At 39.4% G+C, this 26,387-nt stretch overlaps 1 protein-coding gene across 11 annotated transcripts; it reads right to left on the bottom strand.

Annotated features, from left to right (window-relative positions):
- Positions 1 to 1,150: 1,150 nt before the first annotated feature.
- Positions 1,151 to 26,387, bottom strand: STAU1 (staufen double-stranded RNA binding protein 1). 11 transcript variants are annotated; one of them, XM_015881631.2, is made up of 17 exons: positions 26,229 to 26,387; positions 22,048 to 22,114; positions 17,222 to 17,498; positions 16,684 to 16,808; positions 15,160 to 15,316; positions 14,618 to 14,756; positions 13,793 to 13,958; positions 9,054 to 9,152; positions 7,521 to 7,751; positions 6,840 to 6,983; positions 6,026 to 6,172; positions 5,478 to 5,550; positions 4,851 to 5,170; positions 4,035 to 4,157; positions 2,790 to 2,875; positions 2,650 to 2,697; positions 1,151 to 2,131 (listed from the first exon to the last, which is right to left on the bottom strand). In XM_015881631.2, the coding sequence occupies exons 3-17, from the start codon at positions 17,412 to 17,414 to the stop codon at positions 2,044 to 2,046; spliced, it is 2,139 nt and encodes a 712-aa protein (XP_015737117.1). In that variant the 5' UTR covers positions 17,415 to 17,498; positions 22,048 to 22,114; positions 26,229 to 26,387; the 3' UTR covers positions 1,151 to 2,043. The 11 variants fall into 11 exon arrangements, with proteins under 11 accessions (XP_015737117.1, XP_015737118.1, XP_032304423.1 ...); XM_032448532.1 differs by having other exon boundaries at positions 1,154 to 2,131; positions 2,650 to 2,692; positions 2,792 to 2,875; positions 26,229 to 26,386; XM_015881633.2 differs by having other exon boundaries at positions 1,154 to 2,131; positions 7,521 to 7,733; positions 26,229 to 26,385.

The raw sequence follows: 26,387 nt of genomic DNA, 5'->3' as shown, positions 1-26,387 counted from the left end.
CCTAGAATCCACTCGTGGCCATCAAGTCTTCCATCACGTGGCTTTTATAAGGTCTTTCACAAAAAGAAGCTTCTCTTACATAGCACCTCTAAGATGAATGATGCACTTACGAGCATTGAAACAGAGATATATGTGGTAAAATACCTTAAAATTCACATGAAACAGCATTACCAACAAATGATTTACTAAAAAGCCAGAAGTTCCATCCAAAGACAAAACTAAATTGCAGCAGATAGATGCAGGGAGACCACTTACACTGCTACCGATATGCTAATTGTTTCCCAGTATTGTTTGGTAAATAGCTTATTAACTGTAAGGATTTGCAATACAAAGCCTCAGCCTAGCAAGTTTCTTTTAATTTTTAAATGTACATCATTTAGTTCTACAAATGTTAAAAAAAACAAACAAACAAAAAAACAACCAAAATGTTTTACAATGTTTTTTGCTCTTATAATGATCAAAGCCAACTTGATTCCATAAAATTTGGTATGCAGTTAATGTAGCCCAATAGTTTCTGATAATGCAAACAAAGAAGGCTGAGACATTTAGCTCTGGGTCACAGCATGTGCAGTTACTGCTTTCTACGATGAGTTACTACACACACTGCATATAGGAAGTGTTGCTACAGATTACCAGTTAAGTACACATGAACATAGTTCACATCCAAATGACACACTGCCATGGGTCAGTCCACAGTGCCAATTTTTGTTGCTAGAGGGAAAGTTTCGCTTCATTTCTTAAAGTACTACTTCCCCAGAGTTACTAGGTGCAAGGCAAGGTTATGACTCAGATTACAAGCAAACAAGGAAACTTGAAAGTAGAGACTTAAACTTTAAAATCTTTCCAACCTGTTGCGCCAGGTTTCCTGCCATAATCATAAGGTTAGCTTAAGCTCCCATGAATACAGTTGCACTAATACACTGTGGCACACATTACAAAATGTACCTACTTTACTTTTGAATTTCCTTGACCTTGCCAATATTTCACATTCTCCACATCGCTAAATAGTAATTATTTATATGTTGTTGATAATCATTGTACAGTTACGCCATAGCTTTACAATACCGCCCGTACTATGTCACAAGAATTACAGATCGTATAAAAAAAAGCAGCCCCTGTAGTGGCATACAAGAATAAATTAACCCCAAAAAAATTTAGTATTACCATTTATTGGTGACAAACACTACGTTTTACTTACATTCCATGGGGAGAAAAAATTCCAGCGTAAACAATGAACTGAAGCAGTACTTAACTTGCAAGGCTATCGTGCTTTACCTGGACCATATGCAAATACTTTATTGCACACAGTTCAGTGCGCAATAACACAACATCAAAAGCAACACAGTTTATATATAAACATAGGTAATTTTTTTCAGCCCTACATGGAGATGTAATTAAACAGTATAAAGCACTCAAGGAAAATCAATCTGCGGTTTTATACATTGAGATCATATCCTGTAATGTAGTGAGCTGTGTGTCATCTATACACACAGTCTCTAAAACACAGATCAGAGATCACTTACAGTCACGTTGCATTCAAGTTCCCATACCCCTAACTCAACAAAACTAGAAATTAACCAAATATGATCAAAGTTTAAAATTCCTGAATTGTTATAATTCATTCAACCATTGGGTAATTACACCAGGTTTGAGAAAATACTGGAGTTCTTAAAAATAGTGGGCACACAATTTGTTTGCAGAGAAACTTTCTATTTCAATAAAAGCAAAATAACCACATACATGGATATGATCTTCCCAAGTTAGTTCACAGATAACGTCAGTCTCAGAAGACAAAGTTTCTAAACTGTGCTATTGTCCTAGATACAATTAAGAAACTTTTAAATGAAAAATTTATAGTGTCATTTCAATCAAAACAACATAATGAAACTAAAAAATTTATCACTGTTTGAAGAAAAAGCAACAGTTATGATTTAGACACTACAGTAGGTCGTAAAGACTGTAGCACTCTAAAACAGGTTACATTAATAGGAAGCATTTGATTTTCTCTGGTGCTTTCATGTTTGGGTCCAGTCAAAAGCCTTTTTAGGCAGTGCTGTCCAGTGTTTGTCCCAAAGTGTTTGAGTTAGCCGGTTTGAGAAGAGGGTCACTTTCCATTTCTTGTTTCACACATCTGCGAATGAGGAAACATCTGTTACTTATGAGATAAAGCACCACTTCCTCTAACAAGACACTTCTAAATCTGATACAGAGAACTTGTGGTGCAGATGACAATCTGCTTACATGCAACCGGCCTCAGTTTTTAATCAATCAGCATTCTGCTGATTCCATTTTTTTGGTACCTTGTTTTCTAAATGACAGAACAAAAAGCCACTTTATTTTTTCTGGTAGAAGACAAATTTACAACCCTTTCCTCCCCCCCCTCCCGCTCCCACACCATTTATTATGCGAGCAAGCTGTGAAATCTAAACAGAGATTACAATTTACACACAGGAAATTTCTAGAGGCTGCTCTAATACAGAAAAAACATCACAATATTTACAAATACATGTAACTAATTTAAGCAGAGATATCACAGTCAAAATTCCTGTGTATCACAGCCATCACACTTTATCCACTTGCTCTAGCATTAAGCTTAGTAACTTGCATTTGACATTACAAGAAAATTACAAGCTGGATCATAAAACCTACCCTCTCGTCCTTCTCAGGAAGGTAACAGCCCTTGGTATTTTAACTTCTCTGGCAAAGAAAAAAACCCTCATATTTTATTTGTTTATCTTGGGGTTACAGGTTTCCAATAATACAAGGGAAAGTCAATGGGTCACACTCACACAGACATTGGTCCATTTCCTGTTCTTGGCATCTCTGTGTTTTGTTGGTCCAGCTCAGACAGCAACTTCAAAATGTTCAATGCAGCCTAAAGAAAAGAAGCAACATCCAACAATCCAACTGGATTTCATTTCATTTGTTTAGTGAAGTGGGGACTGGGACTCAAAGTAAGCATTCTAATTTCAGCAATATATTTTTGAAGAATCAGAATTATGGCAGAAAATATTAAATGGTGTAGAATTTGATTTTACTCCAATAAACAACAGAATGGTACCGTGACTAGAGGATTCCCACAACATTTGTTTTAGCAACAGGGAAACATTAATTCAGCAGTACTATCAATATCATAGAAAAAGACAGAATTATTAATGGCTCCATCTGTACAGTACTTGGGTAAGGACATCAAAATACGCAGAACCAAAAAGTCCTCCATAGAATAAGAAAAAAAAAAAGACTGAGGTATAAGAGTACAAACAGGGCACACATAACTGCATAAAATAAGTGTATTTTGTTAATGTGGTTAAGGCAAAAGTTACTTCCTTTAATAATTGAAAAGATTTTTCAGTTTTGTTCAGATCAATTTCAGTTACACCTCTTCAAAACACTCAGTTTGTTATGGCACATTTATTAGTGAAAGCTGAATATCTGAACATGGGAATGCTCTCACATCAGCCCAGGATTGTCCTCACATCTACCACATTACAATGGTTAAGCTTGAATGCTGCTGTCCTTTTCCCTTCACCTATTACACTGACTTGTGTGCTTAGTCTTCCAGTAGCTCTTTACAGCAGGATATAGAGATGGGCATCAAAACTAAGTAACAAAGATCAAAGGGAACACTAACAAAATATAGCTATTATAAAATTATTGCAAAAAAAAAAACCCCAAAATGTTGAGTCTAAAAATCAGTAAAACCAGTTTTTTACATGTATTTACATATTACAAACTCTTGCTTTAGCCTGTGGTCTAGTCACCACTAGACACCAAAGGAAATAAACTTCTGCCATGAAGTACTTCCTGTAAACCACAATTATTAGCATTCATTAAGCATGTTAAAGGTTATTTAAGTTAGATGTTGATATTATTCATCAGTTAATTCAGCTATCTGTAATGTGTTTGACAAAAATATTCAGGGAATTGTACAGCATTTAATTATTATCTGACAGTAACAGAATCCTGTTCTACCTGCTGTATCACTGAGCTTATTGAAGACAAAAAGGAAAGCATTTCAGTAAAAGTCATCATACCATATCGTGACAAGACTCTACATCCTTTCCAATTCCATGGCTGATCAGTGGTGGCTGAGAGGAACAGTTTATAAGAGACACAAACTCGTTCTTGTTATTTTTTGGAAAGTCTTTATATTCAACCTGAAGAAAAGAGAATCATTTAGTTCTTTTCAGTTAGCCAAATATAAGAAATAACACATCACAACTGCTAAAGATTATTTGCCCACATATGAAACCAAACTCTACTTTTACTCATCCCCTGTCAGCCAACAGAACCATTTACTTCTGAGCTTTACTTCAGTTGTAACAATAATTGTGAGTAATCACAGGAGCTGCAAGCCTTCTGGATTACAACTGCTGCATAATAATTATTTATTCAACTCACTGCTACCTGAATTTTTTTCCTGTTACACTTCTAAATTGATGAAGCTCTTATTATTAAGAACAATATCAATAAAGTATCAATATAGGAAATTAAATGCTATTCTAATGAAAGGGACTAAAGTAAATGCACGGTTTATGGCAGTGTGAATGCATCAAGTTTTCAAAAAAACCCTGAGTTCACATTATATTCCCACATCATGACAGAAAACACTACTTTCATTTTTCTTCTTTTCAGACCCTACACACCAGCACTGAACTGAGCCAGAGGATGTAGCATATAGTGCATATTTAGCAACAAAATAATAATTAAAAAAAAAGCTGTAAAATTCAGTATATTTTGTAGATGAAGTGTTTACATGAACATTAGTCACCAGCAGAACTAAAATGCTTTAAAACAAGTTGCATCAGTTTTGATAGCTCTGGAAGAACTCTTGAAAACTGAATGTTTACCTGGATTCCTTGAACATTGGAAAGATAGTCCAGCTGTTCAGAGGGCCTGGTAAGTGGTCCGTGGGGCACATGGCCTGATGAGTTGTTATTTTTTAATATGGTCTCAGCAGTAGGAGAAGTACCACCATATAATAGCTCTCTAGCAATCATTGCTGTTACAGTCGCCTTGGCAGGATTTGGGGCTGCCCTATTGAATTCTTTGGTGTGGTGTCCTTGACTGGCTCCTACAGCTTGTGCAACCTCAGGGACCATGGGAAGAATTCCAGCGGGAAGCTGCTGATGACTGAGATAAGGCATCCTAAACTCGTCTTCTTTATTACCTGAGGAGAAGAAAGGTACCACCAATACAGAGCTTGCTTATTGCAACTATTCCTCCAAATCTGGAACACTAACCCCAGGAGACACAAACTGCATCGCTTTTCCAGGGAATCTGCTCCCATCCTCACCTGGACTGGATACCAGAGAAACTTTCTCCTAAGTCAAAGAGACTAATCTCTCCTCCTCTCTCTACCTTTTCCTCACACAGAAATTGGCCCAACTCTTCTGCTTATTACAGCATGTTGAATGATGCTTTTAAGGGACAGGGAAATGCATCAGGGCTGTGCTTCTTTCAGTAAGGTTACTTACTAGTTGAAGTCTCTTCAGAGCCCGGCTCGAAGAAAGTTACTTTTCTTCCATCACCTGTTTTCTTCACTGGTGTCTTAGAAATAAAGAAATGAGGTCAAACAATATGCCTTTAAAAACATTTTTTCCCCTCAAGTGTTAAAGTTTTCAAAACATGGCCATGACTTGTCAAAATTTTACTGAAGAATTACTATTCAAATATCTCTCTACTCTCATATACCTATAAAGAAAAGACAAATTCAGTAATTCTTATTGAATGAATAAAGCCATCTACAAGTTACTGAAGTTTTATTAGGAATGCAGCTATTGAGGAGTAGATACCATTATTAGCCAGTTAAAATAACTCATACTGAACCATTCCCTGGAAAATACATTTAAACTGAGCCTTCTGATGAGACTTACATTTGCTTGCAAAGTTGAATCCCTGATGTATCCAAAATGGTTTCCTGACCACTGCAGAAGGCATGACTTTACTATACATTTACTGTTGCAAATTGTCTTGCAAAGCTGCTACTGTTTAAACTCTGTGGTCAGTATTCAAAGAATATTACCTTCTCTTCTGTCTTTAATGCTGGTTTTGGAGGCTGAGGTTGAGGGATCTTGAAACCTAAAATTTCCAACATATTTTCTGCTGCATTACGTTTAGCAACCTTTTTGTTTGTGCCCATTCCTTCGGCTGTGTGTACACCAACCTTCACCTAGACAGAAGAGGAAGAAAGAGCAAGTAAAATCTTAAGCTTAGGATTGAATCTTCAGATTCACTCCCTGTTCACCTGCATCTTCAATACAGCACAAGTCATGAGATAGTTCAAACCATTATTTTAAGCAACAATTAATATGTTCCTTATTATCTCCAATCACTGCCTTCCAAGCACAAAATAGCAAACAGAAATAGCATAGTCAGTTGTATTTCATCATAACATGCTGGCACCAATCTAAATGCTCAAAACTGGCATCACAGTGGATTCAGTTTTTCAAGCTGAAGTTACCCGTTTAGCAATTTTTCCTAATGTACTGGAAAGGAACTAATTTTTCTGCTTTTTCCAGAATATAAGAGAGGGCTGGAGGACATCATTAGTAGAGGCTGGCAGATAGTCAACACCAGAAAACTACCATACTAATGGAATTCACAATAAAGAATGCAGAAAGCATTGTACTCCAAGGCAACACACAGGAAGGAAAAAATGAAGAATTAAATATCTGGTGGAATTTACTAATATTTCTGTAACAAATTCAATGCAAATTTGGCTGTAATCCTATCCATTCTGAATATCATCATCACACTGTCATCACAACAAGCCAACAACAACGACAAAAAGAAACATCACAGCCAAGCAACTAAATTTCTCAAGTCAACATACAAACCTGCATAACAAATTCCCTGCGTCTTGGAAGACCGCGTTCTGTGATGAGCATGTACTCTGGTTCCTTCTCTTTCTTGGCCTGCTGTATCTGGGCAAGTCTGCTAATGGGATTCATGCCTTGACCATATTCTGGACTTGTCTGCAGCTATACAAGAAAAATGTTCAGGATATAAGCCAAAATTTGTGAATGTTTGAGTCAGGAAAACAAAGCCACTGAACTCCTTATTTTCTGAATTAAAAACAAACTAAAACCAAAATTACTTAACAAAATACCACTGCAGCCATGGAGAAGCACCCAATTTATTTGGCTCTGCTATCATAGTTGACCATATAGAACCTACCACTGGAAACAGTTTCAGAAATTCTTATCATGTGTTGGAAAGGACAGGCATGCAGGAGAGTTTGTAGAAGGTAAAAGTCATGCAAAACCCTGTGCTAAGGATTGAAAGTCAAAGCATGTTTTTTAGGTACTGTTCACTCTTTTACATGGTTTCTCTTTCATCCTGAATTTATTACGAACTGTTGTAAAAATATTGACAGAACCCCATTTGCTCCCAGTGGGAGCAAAACATTCTTTTGCAGCATCAAAATGATGATAAACGTTACGCAGTCTAAGAGTGTTTATAATTGACTAAGAAACGTCTGTCGTGTGATGACTTACAGCAGTTAGATTGTCTCTTACCTTCACTATTGATTTTGTTTTCTTTTTGATTCGTGGCTTCATTTTCTCAACCGTAGGAAGGGGCGGCAATTTTTTCAGTTCTTCTAGGACTGCTATTGCAGCGTTTTTCTTTGAGATCTTCTTGCTCTTTCCTTCACCTTCACCCATGAATTCTCCAACTGACACCTTGGTTACAAAGCTCTTCATATGGGGGGGACCACTTTCCTTGGTCACCTGTTTCAGAGGGAAAAACTGAGTGAAAGCGTGATAAACACTTATTAAAAATGGCACGGTACATTGTTTATAGCAAAATTCTCTAAAGCACTATGGATAAACAGATATTAAATTCTGATAAAATTCATAGAGACTATTTAAATCATCCTCTAATAACATAATCCCACCCAAATAAATCAATGTTAGAAGACCAGATGCAGCAAGCCATAAACATTATTTACATATTACAGTCATGAACCCATCTTGCTTATTTACTCCTTCAAAATGACTGTTCTATTTCACTGTCAACTTCCATGCAGATAACATCACCTCATACATTATGTTACAATAACAGAACATCACTGAGAAAGCCATTACTCGGGATCCAGCAATTTAACTCAGAAAACAGTAACTCTGGAACCATTTAAGTGCTAGCTGCTTTCTACAGATTTACTCTTAACTTCACTCCTAACAAATCATGCTTCAGAACATTCAGAGTCAAAACATAAAAATGAATTGAGAGCTTCCACCCACAACTGGCTTTTGTGACAGTATATTTTTACTGGTGATGTTCATGCCAATCTGTAATAACTGGAATACTCACGTAAAATTTCATAAAACAGTTTAAAAAGCAATTTAGTTGCACACAACTACATTTTTTTATTGTAATCATTCATATAATTGATTGAAATGTGATTCTGCCAGCACAGGAAGGCAACACAATGAATTAATATTTTAGTGCAATTAAGATGCTCCTATTGAAGCTACTGATTTAAGGTAACTAAATGATCAAGGAGGGGCAAAGAGGCAGCAAGCAGCCAGGCCAAAGGGAAAGGAAAGTAAGATGCACATGAGGTCACCTCATGGCAAGAAAAGAAACCTATCTGTAAGATTCTGCGACTTGCGGGTAGTCCACATCAGTGCTCAGTTAAGAAAATACTTCCATAAATAAGCTCCTTCAGAGCAAGTTACTCCCTTCTGCCTTGACTTCGTGCTCCAGTGTTCTAATCTTTCATGTGGGGTTGTGTTTCATTTTTTTTTCCATTGTAATACTGATTTAATAAAAAACAAAACTTGGAGAAGATTGCACGGACAACCACAGCACAGCTGTTCACTCATGCTATGATTTTAGTGCATGACTTGGTGAACAGGTGGATTTCTTTCATCACTTAACCTTACAAACTCTGAGACAATCGGGGTGACTGTCAAAAATGAACATGTACTCACAACTAACAAGGCATGTTTAAGTCAGTTGTTTGGGTTACCTAGAAAAGACTCTACTTAATGTGTAGCCTTAATTTTCTAATGAAAACAGATCTAGAGCTTGTAAAATAAACATACCTCAAAATTCACAGGCAAGTTCCTTTTAAGTGCAATCTCAAAAACTTGGCTTATTTCAGATTTATTGAGATTTTCATCATCTGGTTCTTTTCCGTTAACCTAAAAGAAGCATACTCTATTTAAAATAAAGATCCTATTAAATTGAATTTGATTAATCCAACCAGTTTATTGAACTCTCAAATTGTTTAAGTAGTTTAACTTTTACTGCCATTTTACATGAATGTGCAAAAATGCAGCACACGTACTACAGACCTGAAATTTAGGAAGCTCTTTTAAGGTGTATGGGTAAAAGCTAGCATACCTCCTTATTTTCATGTGCTCATGATAGGAGAAAAAACTATAAATGGAATATGGGCCAATAGGTTTAAAATCTATCTAAAGAACAAGAAATTGAAGCATTAAATGAACTGCTTTCCAAATGGAAGTACCTTTATGAAATACAGTTTTCATATGCTGATTGGACATTTGTACCAAAAGCACTAAGACAGTATCAGATAAGAGAAAGGCCAGAAAAAATGAAGATTCTGAGAATAGGACCTATTTGAATAAAGAATGACTTATCAGACCTTGGCATACACCTGTCATTCAACTTGCACTCCTGCAAGTTCTTCATCTATGACTGAGGAGCACACTGTCAGAAACTTGCCTTAAAGCAAATACCTTATATCTCTGATATCTTACACCTTGCTAGAAGGACAGAGTGCCAACTGGAGCTTACCTACAGGCACTTCTATGTATTTCCCGGTAAAATATTGTGATTCCAAAAACGTCTTCACTGATGTTGGTATCAACATGAACTAAGAGGCACGGTAACAGCAACAGAGAAATTTTAAGACTAAGTGTTCAGCAGTGATATAGGAAAGATTATGATAAAGATGAATAGCAACAATTACACCAATTATATTAAACTGCAATACTGGTTGTGCAACCAGCAAACAAAAATGATTTAAATATTTTATTGAAGCAGCAGAAATATGCTAGAGAGCTTTACTGATTAAATCTAGCTTTGATGGTAGCAAGCATCCTCAGTACCTGTTACTAACAAGTTAGATCAGAACATGAAGGGCGTTTATGTTTGATTCCCACCATTCAAAGCAGCCTCTTCCAATCTCTGAACAAAATACATACTCTCCTTCCTTGCATCCATCAGATTTTATGTGGTTCCTATGATAACACCTAACATTTCTGATCTTCCAATACACAGAGCAACCTCCAGGTCTGTGAAAACCAAGACCACATGATGGCACCACTCCCATAGGAGTAAAGCACACTGCAGCACACAAGAAATGCACAGGCAGCACCTAAGCTCCAAGAACCACAAGCTACATCTCATCAGGAGGCACAGTGAGGGTAAAAGATTGACTACTGGCAGCAAAAATCCCCACCATCATGTTCTAAAATCTATTTCTAATGCAAGTGGTAGGTTAGAAATGAATAGCATCATAATCCCAGAAAAAGTATTTGAACTCTTAAGAGCTTATTTTATTAGTGCGTTACAGCACATTACTGATAGCATTGCTAGGAATGATCTGTCACTGGCTTTACTACAGAAACCTTTGCACAATCACTTTAATTACAAACATCTTTCCCTTCCTTGTAATCCCAGATATATTCCAGCTTGTGAAATTCCCACATTTTTCCTTGCCAAGATGACCAGGGCCTCTCTTCATTGGATTACTTTTCCATTTAAAACACTTCCAAAACAAAACAAAAATATAGTATGAAATTACCTGCTATATTACTTTTGTATATTCTTTGCATATTTCAAGTCTGTTCAAATGGTTGAAAACAGGTATTTTTCTCAGTGTTTTTATTTAAAAAGTGTAAATTAATATCAAAACAGACTATGGCTCATTCACCAATTATTTTGCCTCCACTTCAATTCCGGATCAGTTTACTTTATAAAGCAAAGATAATCACACCCCCACCTTCTTCCTCTTTCCCAACAATGCTGAGGCAGATCATCTATAAAGTCTGCTTTTAAAGTAGCTTACACATACACGTTCCTCTCCAAGGAATCCAGGCCTCTAAATCAGAATGAGACCACAAACAAACCTCCATTTTGCTTTTATCAAATTATTAGATTCCCCATCTATCAATTGAAAAAGTAATAATGAAACAAAAAAATATTATAGGTTAAGAAGCTCCTAAACAAACTGCAAAAGTAATATACTCCTTTAAAAGAGATTCCGCCTTTTCTAGGAAGTCTTTCAACATGTACTTCCTCAAGGATTGCTTACAAGCAAATTATGGAAATTGCTGATGAGAACTACTTTGATTTTAACAGAGCTATCAACATTTTCTTCCATGTTAAAGTTAAGAAAAACGTTGCTTTCCAAGCTTTAAATCTAGCCTTTATTACTTCTGTCTCTGAATATGCAGTTCTGCCTCCTTGTCAGTGTGTCTGAAATCCAGTCAGACTAATTTAGGTTGGAATGATCCTTTGGAGATTTCCTACTATAGACTCCTGCTCAAAGCACAGACAACTTAAAATTAGATCACTTGCTCAGGCAGTGCTCTGGCCAGCTGAGAGCAAATTTTATTACAATCCTTCTCCTGACATAGCTTCCAGATTTGTGCTCTAAGAAAGTATGGTAAATGGTTATTCTTATGCTTTAAATCTACTCATTTTACTCAATGATTTATGCTTCAGTATTGAATATTTTCTGGCTAAAATTAGAGGAGCTCAAGGTTGCACATTTTATACATAGACACACGCTAACAGGATCCATGAAAATTAAGCATGTTTAAAAGAATAATTACTGACAACATCAAGTGACAAGTAGAAGCATCAGGACTATGTCTGCTTATAAAAGAGCTTAAATGCCTTCATTGTATGCACATGTAGTGGAATTTCCTAGGATCTTACACTGCTGCATCCTTCAGCAATCTTGCCTCACTGAACAGCATTCACTTAGTGTTAAAATATTCCTTATTTTCTCTTCATCTTGTCTGGTGCAAAAAAGCTGTTTCAAAGATAGTAACTCCCTCAGACATACCCCAAAGCCATAACATTCCAGAATCACAAATATTAATGAGCTTGGTACTGAAGTACCAAATTTAAGATCTAGTTTGAGTGCCTTTTGTAAAACAGTGTTCTGTTCAAAGGATTGCTCTCTTTAAGCACACCTGCATCTCTTAATGTTCACTTAGTAGAAGTCGAGCATAAATAAATGAAAATAAAAAGACAAATCCATGTTTCTTGTGAAAGTGTACTTCAAGTGACCTGCCCAGCATATGTATAGCAGAGTCAAAACACATTACAGGGAGCCTACAGCTGTTCTATTCATAAAATAGTTCTCTGTTCTTGTAATCTCTTGTATAACTCACAATAGCAATTTCCTGGTCATGTCCTTAAAATAAGCAAACAAGAAGAGGAACCCTTTAGGTTTACTTCCCTCATCTCTCAATTCACACTATTTACATTGGAAGAGACAACCTATAGTAAAGAATACGTGATCATGTAGAAGTACAGCATGCGTTGTGAAGACCATGTTACTCAGCTTTAAACAACTTTACAAATACTCGAAAAGTCACTTGCACATAAGTTTTTCTAAAGAAGTGAACAGAAATGAATTCAGTTGTGATCCCATGATTTTCTGCAGAGTTGGACTCCTTGGGTCCAGTACACAAACTTCCACAGACAGCGGGACATCTTATAGGACGAGTGCGAAAAGCAATTATTATGGATCAGTGACAGAGAATGACTATACTTAGAAATCTGGGGTCCTCCTGTGCTGAAAGAAAATATCTCCCTCAGGCTTGATCTCACCTGCTGAAGACCCCCAGCTTGTCCCTGACCACCCACACTCTGACCAGCTCCATATATTTTTAATTCGATATCTGTTGGCTTCACAACATATTCTCTGAGTTCCCTCACTAATTTCTGGTAATTCCCACTTTTTTTTTTTTAAATCTGTCTGAGACTCCTAGTGACATTCTTGCCTAATTGCCTGTTTTCTTTCTTTCCCCTCCCCCAGTCAGACTCTGTAACCAACAAACTCCCTACGCTGAGAGCTTTGGGTAGAGAAGTCACTCAACACATATGGAGAGGTTGCACAAAGTCACCTCAGCTCCAGATACTCGTGTGCACACAGTGAGACTTCCCACCTAAAGCACATTAAATAAATGAAAATAAAATAAAAAGCAGGGATCTTGGAATGAGATGTCAAACAACCTTAAATATATGAAGGGACACAATTTTGCTTCTTATTATTTCTGTTAAAAGTTGTGCACAACTTTACTACTTCCATGGACTGCCTGTAGGTTCTTCTTTATGTTCTGTTGTTCATTCTGTAATCACACAGAAATTCTGCCCAGGAAGGAAACCTGTGTCTGATCCCTGTGTTGTCTGTACTGGAATCTAACTGCCCCGCTTAGATTTCTTCAGAAGTTTGCATATTATCTGTACCTGGTAAGATACTGCTCCCTATATAAGCTCCACTGCTTATTACATCTGACAAGAGGCCTAAAGCACTGCTGTGAAAAAACACTGCAGCAAAAGAATTAATAAAACTTAATTTGGGAAACTTCTAGTTCTATAGAAAATTATTACTATTTTAATCCAATTGTTTCCAGTGACACAAGTACATAAACATTCCTACATGGAATTCAATTCCATAACTACAATCTTCCTCTCAATTTGGAAAAACATCTACAATAATCTACATCTACAATGTAGATAAAACATCTACAACGATCTTAACAATTTATGCTTAAAACACTTAATCCATTCCCACCTCTGGTTTCTCAGGCAAGGGCTCATTCTGCAGAACTTTCAGTGCTTTAGCAGCTGCATCATGCTTAGCAGCTTGTCTTGTTCTTCCTTTCCCATGAAACTGTTGCCCCCCAATTGAAAGCTCAACTTGATAAAGTAAAGGCCCAACAGGAAATGGGTAAAAGTACCTATAAAGAGATAAACGTAAATAAGTAAATAGTTTGGCCTATAAAGAAAACCTACAGAAACATATATGTGGAAGAATCCCTTGGCTATCAGTAATCACTACTCAGCACATAAGCATGAGTATTAAAAAGCCAAGTCTAAAAGATTCTAGGGAGATATAAGTAAAGGAGACTGTTAACATTTTTTGTTGTACAATATTTTATAATAAACTAAAACAATATAACGATGCTTTGACAAAGCTGTTAATCCTGCAAGCTCTGAACTCTTCATTTCAGTGCTCAGAACATACTTTATGCTGAATCTGCAACTTAAACAGTTAATTTTAATAAAAAGACATCTAAATGTTTCTACACAGAAAGGAAATGCAAGAAATATTAGGTATTCCCTTCATGAAGCCAAATATATCTGAGTGTCCTTCAAAACACTTCATCATCTGCTTCAGTTCCTTCACATTCCCCTCCCCCCAAAGACAAAACCATTAAGACAAACTGCAGTTTTACACGGAGCGTATTTCTCAAAACCTTTTTGCCTCAGTCTGTCTTTCAAGCTGAATTTGTATTTAAGGGACATTGCATTTTTCGATAGTTTTCAGATGACATCAGATGAATAGAGAAGTTCAAAGACAACAGACTGCAAAACCCCAAAATTAAACAATACATACCGTGGAGGATAAGTACCACCTCTCATTGTATAGTTGTAAGTGGATCTCATCCCCGTATAAGGATCAATAGGTTTATACAGAGGTTTCTTCCCCAGCTTCATGCAAAGTGCATTCAACTCCACTGTGGGGGTTACACTGTCTAAATAAAAAGGAAATAAAGGATTGTCCAACTAGAGACTGCAGCAATACAAACTCTCATCCTGTCTCCTAACAGAAAAGGAAGACTAGATTTTGCCTTTCGTATTTGGAAAACAAAGAAGATACACATGATGCATTAACAGACATGCTACATATATCCTCTGCTTCTGTTGTTTACTAAGAATGACTGAGTATTTCTTCCTGTATTCAACAACTAACAAGGGTTTTTAATGACTCTTCCCTTTCAAACTTCAATCTGCCTTTTGACAAGGAAGGTATATTGCTGCTGATGGCTCTAAACATTTTGCTCTGTGCCGACTTCAATTGGATGAATAACTGACTTAACATTCTCATCTGATAAAGAAAAGCCACATAAACGTAAAGGAAAGTTTTAAGGGATATACCTGGATTCTTGCCTTCACTACGAGATGGACGAGCTGTAGGTTTAGGGAACTTTGTCCCTTCCAAGGCTTTGGCAGCTGCTGCATGTTGCGCTTTTTTAATACTAGTTCCTTCAGCTTCCCAGTGCTGGTCCCCGAGAGTCAGCTGCACTGTAAACACCTGAGAAATAGAAAACATTTCTTACTATGAGTGGGTTCAGAATTTACAACATTTATTAGACTGTCTTCCATGGAACTGTGAGTCTTTTACTGATGCAAAAGTTGAGAAGACTGTATCCAATCCTTAACTACTATGTCAACTACACACTTTAAACATTTGGGACATCTACAAGATATCCCTGATTACTTAACTAAGAATTTCAGAAAACTGCAGCTAGCACTATCCTGCATGTTGCATGAGATCATACAGGCTATAAAACAAAAGAGGCATTGCATACAGAGGTGACTACAATGTGGATAGATGGTACGTCAACATCCATCAGAACAGCTGCCTTGGCAATCAGACCTTATTCCCCAACAACTTGCTGCTTTAACACCTTGGCTTTTTAATAAGCTGTATTTACCAATAGTTTGAGGAATGATAAGTTCACATTGCACTAAAAAACCTCCTGCATGGCCCCAGGTGGGCGCAAACCTGTCTGATTATAGAGTAATGGTGTGACACTTCTCTTTACATGAGATAAGGAAGGATATACATTGCTCTAAATTTTCACAAATTAATCAGACAACAGAAAGCCAAAGTCTCTCTGGTAATTAAATGAAATTTAATTTCAATCAGAATGAAAACAAGTGAACAGATGCTCTGAATGCTATTCCATTACTTTTTGCAAAGGCAAACCTTGCCTGCTTTGCACACTGAAGCTGACATTATACATATTTGGGTTGAAAGATTTTAATTCTCAGCATTACCCACATCAAAGGCAATTCCTCTAGCATACAACACTAACACTGTTCCAGACAACACCTTAAGGAGATGGTGTCAGATTAAATAGATGTAGCCCAGGCTGATTTTCCTTGCATACATTGACCTCAGTAGACCTTCCAATAAAGACCTCCAATGAGAATTAAAAAGCTTAATAGCGTTAAAACTCACATCTTTGTTGTACTTTGAAGTAGCACAAATTGCTTCTATATTTACTGTATCCCTTAGAAATTCTCTCTCTATGGGTAAACAGAACACTAAACAAGCTGCATATTACTGGGCTTTCAACACACGATCTTTGTGCAGGATTGCAGTGATATCGGATGAACACCACACACTGGCTTGTCTTCGGCATTTCCATAATCCCCACCATTACGGACAAGATATTCTTTTGCTAATATCACTGTTTTGTACCAGATGTATGTTCAGCACTGTTCAATTGTATTGTACTTCAGGCATCAAAAAATATATACTAAAGTCTTTGTTTTCCAAATACCTGATGATTAGTAAGACAAGCTCATCTGATTTACAACTAAAGGCATATACTTTGTTTTTCCACTAAAAGAAGTACAAGAGAGAAATGAGAAACTTATATGAATAGGTACCTTTGAATGAGCTGGACCTTGCTCACTCAGAAGCTTATACTGGGGTTGAATTCTATTGAAACGGGCTAACTCATTTACCAGACACATTGGGGTTTTCTCTTTGGGGTTTGCCATGTTAGAAGGAGCTGAAAGATTACATATATCATATAAATGATCAGGTATAAATGAAATCTACAATCATTTTAAATAAAAATCCTACATTTTCTTAGCATTAATACCCCCCAGAAATACGTTCACTATATTGGATAGTTCTGGTCATTAACCAAAACAGCAACAGCACATTCCCTGAACAACTTTGGGACCCACAAGCAGCACATGAAAATGTTAAGTATTTTTCAGTATTACAAACAGAATTCCATGCAAAATAGTGCTTCTGTCTGCCTCAAGACAGACTCCGTTCAGTGTGTAGCAAACATTACAAGCTGCTGGAGCATGATAAATATTACTTTTACAATATTCATTGGTCCAAGACATCAAGAATACATACATCTATTTACATATTCTATAATAATATCTATTAACAGATTCTCAATCTCACCTGCAGCTGCATTGGTAGATGTAACAGATGCAGAGGGTAAAGCAGAATTTTGGATAGGTCTACCTGCATTTTCAGAGGGCAAAGAACTAGTAGTAGAAGGAATACTCAGTGGCTGTGAAAGAGACGGATTCTTATTCAACATCTGGCTCCCTGCAAGGGCAGCAGCAGGATTCTGAATTTGAACTTGAGACATGTTCACTTCCAACCAGACCAAGTTACTGTAGGTAAACAGTTTTGAATGCAGGCAAACTCTGTGCAGCGGAACCGAATTGCTGACCTAAAACATAAAGATAGAAGGAGAAAAGTTAATATTGTATGTTTAGCATTCACTAAATAACAACCTGCTGAAATTATTTCTCAGTTAGCAAAAAGGGGAGCATTAAATCAAGCAGCCATTGTTCCCAATTGGTATGCAGTAACTCTCAGACATCCAGTTTTAATAGCACATTTAAATCTCTAAACTCTAAAGGCAGTATAAGAGTCTTATTTATGCTTGCTTATTTAACTTCCTGACTCTGCTACAACACTGAGTCACCTTACAAAGCAAATCCCGTTACCTAAACTGATAACCACTGCTTATACAGTGAGCACAGAGCAACTGACATGAACACATTACACTTCAAGTAAAAATGAAAAAAAAATTAACTTGGAAGGACAAGCAACAAATGTATCCTCTATGGAGAAATCCTTCAGAATGTGTCCTTTTCTTAATAAAGATGTACTTCTGTTTGTTTGTTTTTTTCCAGGATCACTAAACAGAGCAGCTGATCGTTTACAAGGGAGCACAACTGATGTGTAGCAGAAAAATGCTGAAATAGCTACTGGTGGGGAAAAAAAAAAGGTGTAAGAGCTTATAAAGTTTGTAAGTGACATACATTTTGAAGGATACTTCTACTTGTGTCACCAAGTGTCAGTTACAGTTCCAAGCTATCAGTTTAGAGTTACTCAGCCTTACAGTCCTGTAAACAAGGGTTGAGTGTGTTCATAGGCAACATGTTCATGGAAGACAAAAACGCCTCCAAGCAATGTACTTGCAGCATAGTGAAATACCGTGATAGGTCCTTCCTCCACTGACAAATCAGTGTTAGATTTCTATTACACATGGATGCAACATTATCTTCGTGCTCAGACAGTTAAACCTAAATATACACTAGGAGGTTGCCACTTTGAGGCTATCTTTGCTGCCAGAGCTCAGCTGTCCATATCCACTTACCATCCACATATCAATTTGTTCAAAATAAATTTCACAGCCAAGTAAATCCATTTCACACACAAACGCACACACATGGATGCACACACTCATCTGCCACAGACTTTATTATCAAAGCATCAAACAAAGGGATTGGTTTTTTTTCCCCCCTGACATAATTACAGATGAAGGGTACAAGTGAAATCACTGCTCCAGATACCACTGGGGAGCTCTTAGTAGCAACACAACTCCACAAGTGCTCAGTAAGCCTCAATTTCTGGACATATGAATGGGCTTTGCCAGTGTAAGAGGAGCAGCTGTGAGTCACACTGAAGCTTTTAGTTTGGTACTGAAAGAACAATTCAGAGGGGAGAACTCAGATAATGACCTCTTACGAAGATTTTATCTGGTCAGAAAAAAAGCTACAGAAGGCAACACGTATGAACCAATCTGCCATCTGGAATATTTTAGCTTTGAAGAACTACCACAAACACATCAGGCTTACCACACTGCTGGCTGGATAGCTTTGTTTTTCACTAGACAGGAAAATTACTTCAGAGGACCTCGTTAGCTCACAAGATCTATTACATCCCCTATACTCAAAGTAAATGCTATATTTGACTATCAAAGTGAGCATTAGGGTGCCTTGTAACTGTGAAAAAGGCACTGGGGAATCCTATCTGAAAGAGCTCAAAGAAATTGAAAGACAAGGATCAAAAATATGTAGACTAAGACTCTGGGGTAATCATTTTATAATAGCTACGTTCCATTCCCAGGAGCATTACTAGAAACTCTGAGCATACTCCAATATAATACAATTGCAACAAATGAATACATAATCTTGTAGTCCTATAAGAAGTGAATGATTATTTACTGCTGAGGTGCAGCAACTGAAATTCACCAATTTGTGATCCCTGTGCTCTGAGAACACCAACATGTTGGGGTTAGAAGTCAGTAACACCGGGATCTTTCCGATTGTGCTGGAAAAGAAGTCTTGAACATTTTTCTCAGAACTCTGCCTAGAAATGCTTCATTTCTAAAGTAGGACATTATTCTTTTCCTTGCAATCGTGTGTTTGTAGGGAATGTGGAATTTCAACTCATACTGCTCATGATGTTATGATGTGGAATATTGACAGCAACATTACAAAACCATGACATGGGTTCATAAATCAACTGTATAAACTGTGGTTGGTGATTAAAAATGGCATTAAAGCACAACTCCTCATTCCAGAAACAGCTTAGTACGGGATACTTTAAACCACCATTCTGCTCCATGTCTCAGGCTCCTGGATGCAAAGAAAACTGCTGCTACTGCAGAACACAAACTGAATTCTATCAACCTATCCACAGAACAGCACAGACATTCTACAACCACAGATGTCTACTCACAGCAACTGTTTCAAGGATGTCAGTATGTGCTTTAGAGCAAAATCCAACATTATTCTGTGTAAAGAGAGAACACTACGCTCAGCAGTTCAGCTTTAAAAACGTTACTAACTTCTACGACTTATTCTTCCCTTCATCCTATTTCACTCTCATGATACTGGCAAACCTTAATGCTGATCCCTTTCTGTTTTTATTCCAAGAAAGAAAGGCCCCAACAAGAATACTATTAGTTCACTTGCTATATTTACTGCAGAATACTGAAGAGCCTCACACCAAGACAGTCTGGACTATTTTCTATCCAGATCTCGCTGTATCACGAGATAAAGTCATCCAGTCCAAAAAAGCTTCTTTTTGAACACCTCTAATTAGAATAACATTCAGGGCAAACAATTCAGGCACTATTCACAAAATCTCCGGAGACTTAAACTCACATCCTAGTGCTTAAAACAACAAAGTTTTGGAAACCAACCCAACTGAGAATAGGCTTCAGCTGTTCACATTCCACAACCAGACAAAAAAAAAAAGGTCACTGCAGACACATCCATCGCTCACAACACGTTTGTTCTCAGCGTGGGAACAACTGCCCAGCTTCTCTGACAGTCTGGCTGCTCGGCCGTGTTTAAATGTGGCTTTGAAGCACATCTCCCAGAGCTCAACACACACCATCCTCCAGCCTGACAAGTCAAAAATGGGAAGAGTTCAGCCTTCCTGTACCTGCTGGGAATCCAAAGACTTCCAGAGGAGTTGGGTACCACAAGTTTCAGCACAGCTTACTTTAAGCATCTGTAAGACGCCAATAGTCCCTCCCACTCTTCTTTGCGAAATACTCTACAGTTACATATGTAACCAGGATTCGATGACCAGAACTTCTGTGCAAATATTTGGCCTCTGGGACTATTAATATAACAAGAAAGAAAACACTCAATGGGATCACGTGAGTGTTCCTTTCCATGACTCATTCTAAAGGTGGAAGAAGCAGCAGCAGCAATGTCTAACAGAACTGAAACGTTAAGGAATCAACCAGTTAAACTTTACTTGGAACAGAAATCTGGGACCTGCAGAACACCCCATAGTACAAGGTTTATCCCCACCACATTCAAGTAGCTGAGAGCTGGGCACGCCAGGCATTTTCCACAGCTGAACAGAAATTTATTACCAGGGAAACAGCTAAAATGCTGTGACAATAAACCTCTCCCAATTGATGTATCATTTTAACCTGTTGGCACTAAGTACACTTAATGCTTCTTTCTACATCAACTCGTACATCATTGTCACACTCCGATTCTCTGATTTCCTCTTCACTCACCGATCTCATGTTTTTATATTCTAAACAAAAAGTATAATCAACATCCAGCAAGTTATCACCCATTCACAACTATTTCAAGAGTTTTTAGACCCTGCATAGCAAATTACAAGACCACATGCTACAAGTTGGCATATACAAACATATAAGGCCAGGCTGGATGTGGCTCTGGGCAGCCTGGTCTGGTGGTTGGCAACTCTGCACATAGCAGAGAGGTTGAAAATGAATGATCATTGTGGTCCTTTTCAACCCAAGCCATTCTATGATTCCATATCGTTTTCTTTAAAACAGAAAACATTTAGCTCCTTCCTACAAGCCACGTCAAAGCACACTCTGACAAAGCAAATCAAGACTTCACTTCTAATTTCTCAGTTACTCGTGTTGCTTATGGAACTGATGTCGGTCTGTGTGAAATACTTCAGTAGGATAAAAGAACTTACTGCACTTAATCGAACATTCAGTTACAGGGCTTTTCCCATGAGCAGGTGATTTTCCCATGTAATCAGAGGTTAACAACTACTTCACACATAAAGACAAACATTACTACAGATCACCCAACCCCTATGCAGTACTTGTGACACTGCTGGGACCTACAAGCTAAGAGTGACAGATAGATGAACAAACTCACATGTTACACATACCATTGTAAATCACATAACTCACTCATTTCCCACCTTTACATACTTATTTCTGCTAAATCAGACATCGGTATTTTAAATTTTATTGCCTGTCTCAATATTGTCCTCATGATAATCCTCAAATTTTCTTGTGTTTTTGTGTTTTTTTTTCCTGTATCATAACTATCAAAGTGCTGCACATAAAAGCCACAGGGTCACATAACAGACACTTCCTGGGGATCATCACACTTTACCACAACATGAGCTTTCTTTAATATAATGCAAGTAAAAAGTAAGAAACTCGAGCGTTTTAAGTAAGTTTCCTGTACCTTTAGAAGATCCAGTCAGGGGAGATTTGGATTTAGTTGTGAATAGGGTATTTATGACGGAGAATCCCTAGAAGAAAAAAGAGAGAGTTAGCACTTGGCTCCACAAAAGCCTACAGCAAACATCACAGAATGATTTCCCTCAGACAAAAAAACCAACCTTACTAGAAGCTTCCTAATCTTTTTTGGGGGCTAAATATGAAATCCATCATTTGCGTGGACTGTTCTAAATGGAAATCAAAACATTGTTTTATTCTGCTTAAAAATATAGCACAAAGTGTTTAATCCTTTTCCATGACTAAAGCCAACTGCACACAGGTGTCCAGTAGTACAGTAGCGTTACTACCAGCAGCACAGCAGGTAAGGCCCCAACCTTGATTAAGATTAGAAGAGAAACAGGATGCACGAGGTCTTCAATTTGCTTGAGTTGTTTTAAAACCCTACAATGAATCCTAGAGCTGTAACCAGTCATCAGCAGACCCTGCGAACAGAGGAGGATACAGAAAAAGGCAAATTCCAAGCCTGTTCTGTAAAAAGCAACCATCATCCTGAAGCAGAACAGCCTGAGAAGCAGCCCATGACTCCAAATCAGTGTTACTGAGCCCTCAGCTGGAGCACTGCATCCATACTACATGGGTACCACACCTTGAGACAAATATGGACCCGGTTAGCAATAAATAATAAAGCAGGGAAAGCAGGTGGCCCTCTGAGCTTTAGAGAAGTATATCCTATAAGAAACATGGATGGATTTGGGCTCACATATGCTGAAGAGGAGGGGTTGACAAGCTGGGGCTGACAACAGCAGCCCACAAGCACAACACAGCTCTTGGGGTGGAAAGGAATAATCTTTCTCCATGCCTGAAGTGACAGAGCAAGATGTGGCAGGCTTAAACATACATGGAGACAGAACTTTCTAATAGTAAGGACTGCAACGCACCATATCACTGTGGGTGATGGAGATGAACTGTTGGCAAACTTGAAGTAATTGACAAACACACACTTGGAATGAGGCCTCAGAGCTGCCACTGCAAACAGATGCAACACCAGCACCAGTCCTTCCCCATCATTGAGGGGCAGCAACTGCAGCTCAAAGATCAGGTTAGGAAAAAGAGGATCTCACAATGATGTACCACAGATGTGCTCCAAGCGCCGAGTGGCCAGCTGAGAACACAACAGAGACCGAGTTCCCAAAGAATATATTTTATTCACTGTCAGTAGCAGAAGATGTGAAGGTGTTCTGTTCTCTAGGACATGCACATCTGGAGTGCCACACGTAACCACATGCCATTAAGCCGCCTATCACAGCTTGCAGGCATATCTCATTAAAACCTTCTGTGCACCAATTCATGAGCTGCCAGCAGCAGACAGGGGCCTTTTAGGTACAAGAGCAGAGGGGAATGAGAAACTGATACCAGACAAACCCATCAGGACACAAATTACAGATTGAGATGAGCAGCTAAAAATTGTGTCATAGACAATAACCAAGAAAGAGTTTTGTTACAGAAAACAAGGATCTAAACAAAAAAACTCCTTCTGAAATGGGATGTTTCACAACACAAGGCACCTGAACAGCTGCTGCCCCTTCAGTTGCAGAGCAAAGGTGATTCATTTTCCTCATTACTGACAGGTTGTTCACCAAGCAGGACGGTTCCCTGAAATGCATCCACTCAACAGAGACCAAAAAAAGCCCAAGCCTGAACTCTACCAAGAGATGCAAGTACCCAGGTGGGATCCAGACAACCAAAACAATGACCCATGGGATACACAGCACTCACTGCCTCCCCCTCTGGCACTGCACTCTCTGACTGGGGCAGCCCAGCCCAGCACACACCTACGGTCACCTACAGCAGAGCAGCCACTGGTCCAGCCACGCTGCCACCCGTTGCTTCAGACTGAGGAAGGCTGCTGTGCATCCATCACTGCTGGGCAAAATACCCTTCAGAACAACTCCATTCCTCCAGCCTTTTCTAAAGGAACTTTAAATAACTCAGATATGGTGGCAGAACCTCCTTCTTTTGTTGCATACTCACTTGGGGGCAACACACATCTCCACAAATTCCAACAGGTTTGCTGAGATGGTTCATTTCCTAACATAGATCTCAAAAATGCACAGCAGTAGCTCTGTGTATATAGCATGAAATCCTAAAGCACTTGGCTTCTGTAACAGCATCAACAACACTTGGTCATTTACAACTGAACTGTAAATAAATACACTCTACCAATAAAGATAAACAATACTTCAAACTTTATAGACCCGAGGCTATTTACACAGCACGTAAAACACAGCTGAGCAGCGCCTTCATCTTCAACAAATCTTGTTCTATAGCATCTGGGTAGGACCATCTCAAAACCAGCACTCGTTGAAGAGAAAGCTGCTGTTCTTTCTAAGATAAAACTCCATAAGACACGAGAGTTCAGAAGCAATGGAACGGGTCATGAATTAGAGAAAGCTGATGAAGAGCTACGACTTGAAAGTAAAACCTGAAGGAGCAGAAGGGAGCTGACAGATGTGCACATAAACCAGACAGCTCCAAACAGTGCAAGAGAATCAACTAGAAGGTGATGAGGTGATCACCAACAAAGATGAACGCTCACTCACATGGCTGCTTCCAGCTGGGTGCTGCACTTCATATTTGCTTGCTGCTCCCAGAAGTACGACAGGTCAGAGAGCCACAGTTACTAATTACAGCTCACATGGTAACCACACACAGATCTGCTCCGTGGCTCCAGCCACATCTCCAAGAACTCTCACACAATAAGGAACCCCAGCAAGGATTCCAGACAGCACAATGTTAAACACTTGTGAAAGTTCGTGTTGTCCTCAGAACAAATCACTGCTGAAAGAGTCTACTTAAAGTAATCACAAAGAATTGTTATCTCACCTGCTCTGGTGGTTGGCAACCCTGCACACAGCAGGGGGGGGTGAAACTAAATGATCATTGTGGTCCTTTTGAACCCAGGCCGTCCTATGATTCTGTGATAAAACACTTCAGAGCAGCTTTGAAATGAAATTCTGAGCCAATATCAGAAAAAGGTACGTGCAGAAACAATTGTAACTATTTAATCCTAAAGCTTTCACCAGGATGTGATGGTCATCTGCTTAAGTTATGACAGCTACCACCTCCAGAGCAGTCTGAGCACACAGATTTGTTGCTTGGTACCACGATATCTCATTGCAAGATGATAAATGGACAAATCAGGGACGCTCTGCTCCATCACAGCCATCGCTGTGTCGTCAAAACTCACTGTGAAAAGGTTTTTAGAAAGTAATGATCTGTCAGCATGGACGGAGCAGCTGCGCACTGAGGTCGTGTGTCATCGGTAGGATTTAAGAACTTCTTTAAATATACTGCCCTAAAAGCAGGCAGGGGCCTTCCATGCAGGTATCTCATTTCACTGCTATTGATACACCTCGCTGCCTATCAATTCCCAATGACGTTCTTCCAGGTTTGCCTTTAACCTGTCAGAAAATGGACCCAAAAAAAACCACCCCAAAATACAGATCGACGAGAAGCGGCTGTCACTGCTCCCAGCGACAGCACCACCCCACACAGAGCACAAACGGGGCAGAGAGCAATAAGGATGCGACAAGAACTTGTTGCTACCACGGCTCCTGAGAAACTACGTGACGAGAGCAAGGAACGGGGAAACATCATCACTGCAACCGACCGGGACCGGGGGGCAGCCATAGGAGAGCACGGGGCCCGCGGGCAGCAAAGCAGCACTGCCCACCGCCTCCAAGGGGTGAGCGCCGCGATGTCCGCGGGGTGAAGGCTGCGGGCTGCTGTGCTGACACCAACCGGAGGGGTCGGGCGGCTCCTGAGGAGCAGCACCCCGAGAGCCCCCGGCTCACACAGCCCCGCTCCGAGGGCGGTCACCATCGTCCGCACACGCTGAAACGGGACAGGGCCGGGCCGAGGGCAGGCGCCGTTCCGCCCGCTGTCACCTCCCGGTGGGTGCTACCGGGATCCCCCCGTTGTTATCGGCGGGCAGGGCAGGGGCCGCTCCCGTTGCGGCTCTTTGGGGCGGCCCCCCCCGCCACCTGCCCGTTCCCCCCTCAGCTGGGCAGGGCCCGGAGCGGGGCGGGGGGACAGCGGAGCCGGGCCCCTCCCCAGGGCCTCGCTAGGCCCCGCCGCCACCCCCCGCCCCGCTACCGGGGGGAGCCCGGGCCGCCTCCCCCTCACCTGGCTGCCTGGGCTGCGGCTCCCGGGCCGGCTGCGGGGCGGGCCAGCGGGCGGCTCAGTCCATGGGCCGGGTCCCGGGGGGGGCCGGGGGGCGACGGCGGAGGGAGCGGCGGGTACAGGGCAAACACTAAAGAGAATGAGCGGGGCCAGCTCCGGCCG

This window comes from Coturnix japonica, chromosome 20 (assembly GCF_001577835.2).
Source record: "Coturnix japonica isolate 7356 chromosome 20, Coturnix japonica 2.1, whole genome shotgun sequence".
NCBI lineage: Eukaryota > Metazoa > Chordata > Aves > Galliformes > Phasianidae > Coturnix > Coturnix japonica.
Note: the sequence above shows the minus strand (reverse complement) of the source record. Positions and strands in the feature narration are given on the sequence as shown.

Coding starts and splice junctions, on each gene's coding strand:
- STAU1 (XM_015881631.2), bottom strand. CDS start 17,414: ATGTCTCAAGTTCAAATTCAGAATCCTGCTGCTGCCCTTGCAGGGAGC. Junction 16,809..17,221: donor ATCTACCAATGCAGCTGCAG/GTGAGATTGAGA, acceptor GTAATCTTTCAG/CTCCTTCTAACATGGCAAAC. Junction 13,959..14,617: donor GGTGGTACTTATCCTCCACG/GTATGTATTGTT, acceptor ATCTCTTTATAG/GTACTTTTACCCATTTCCTG.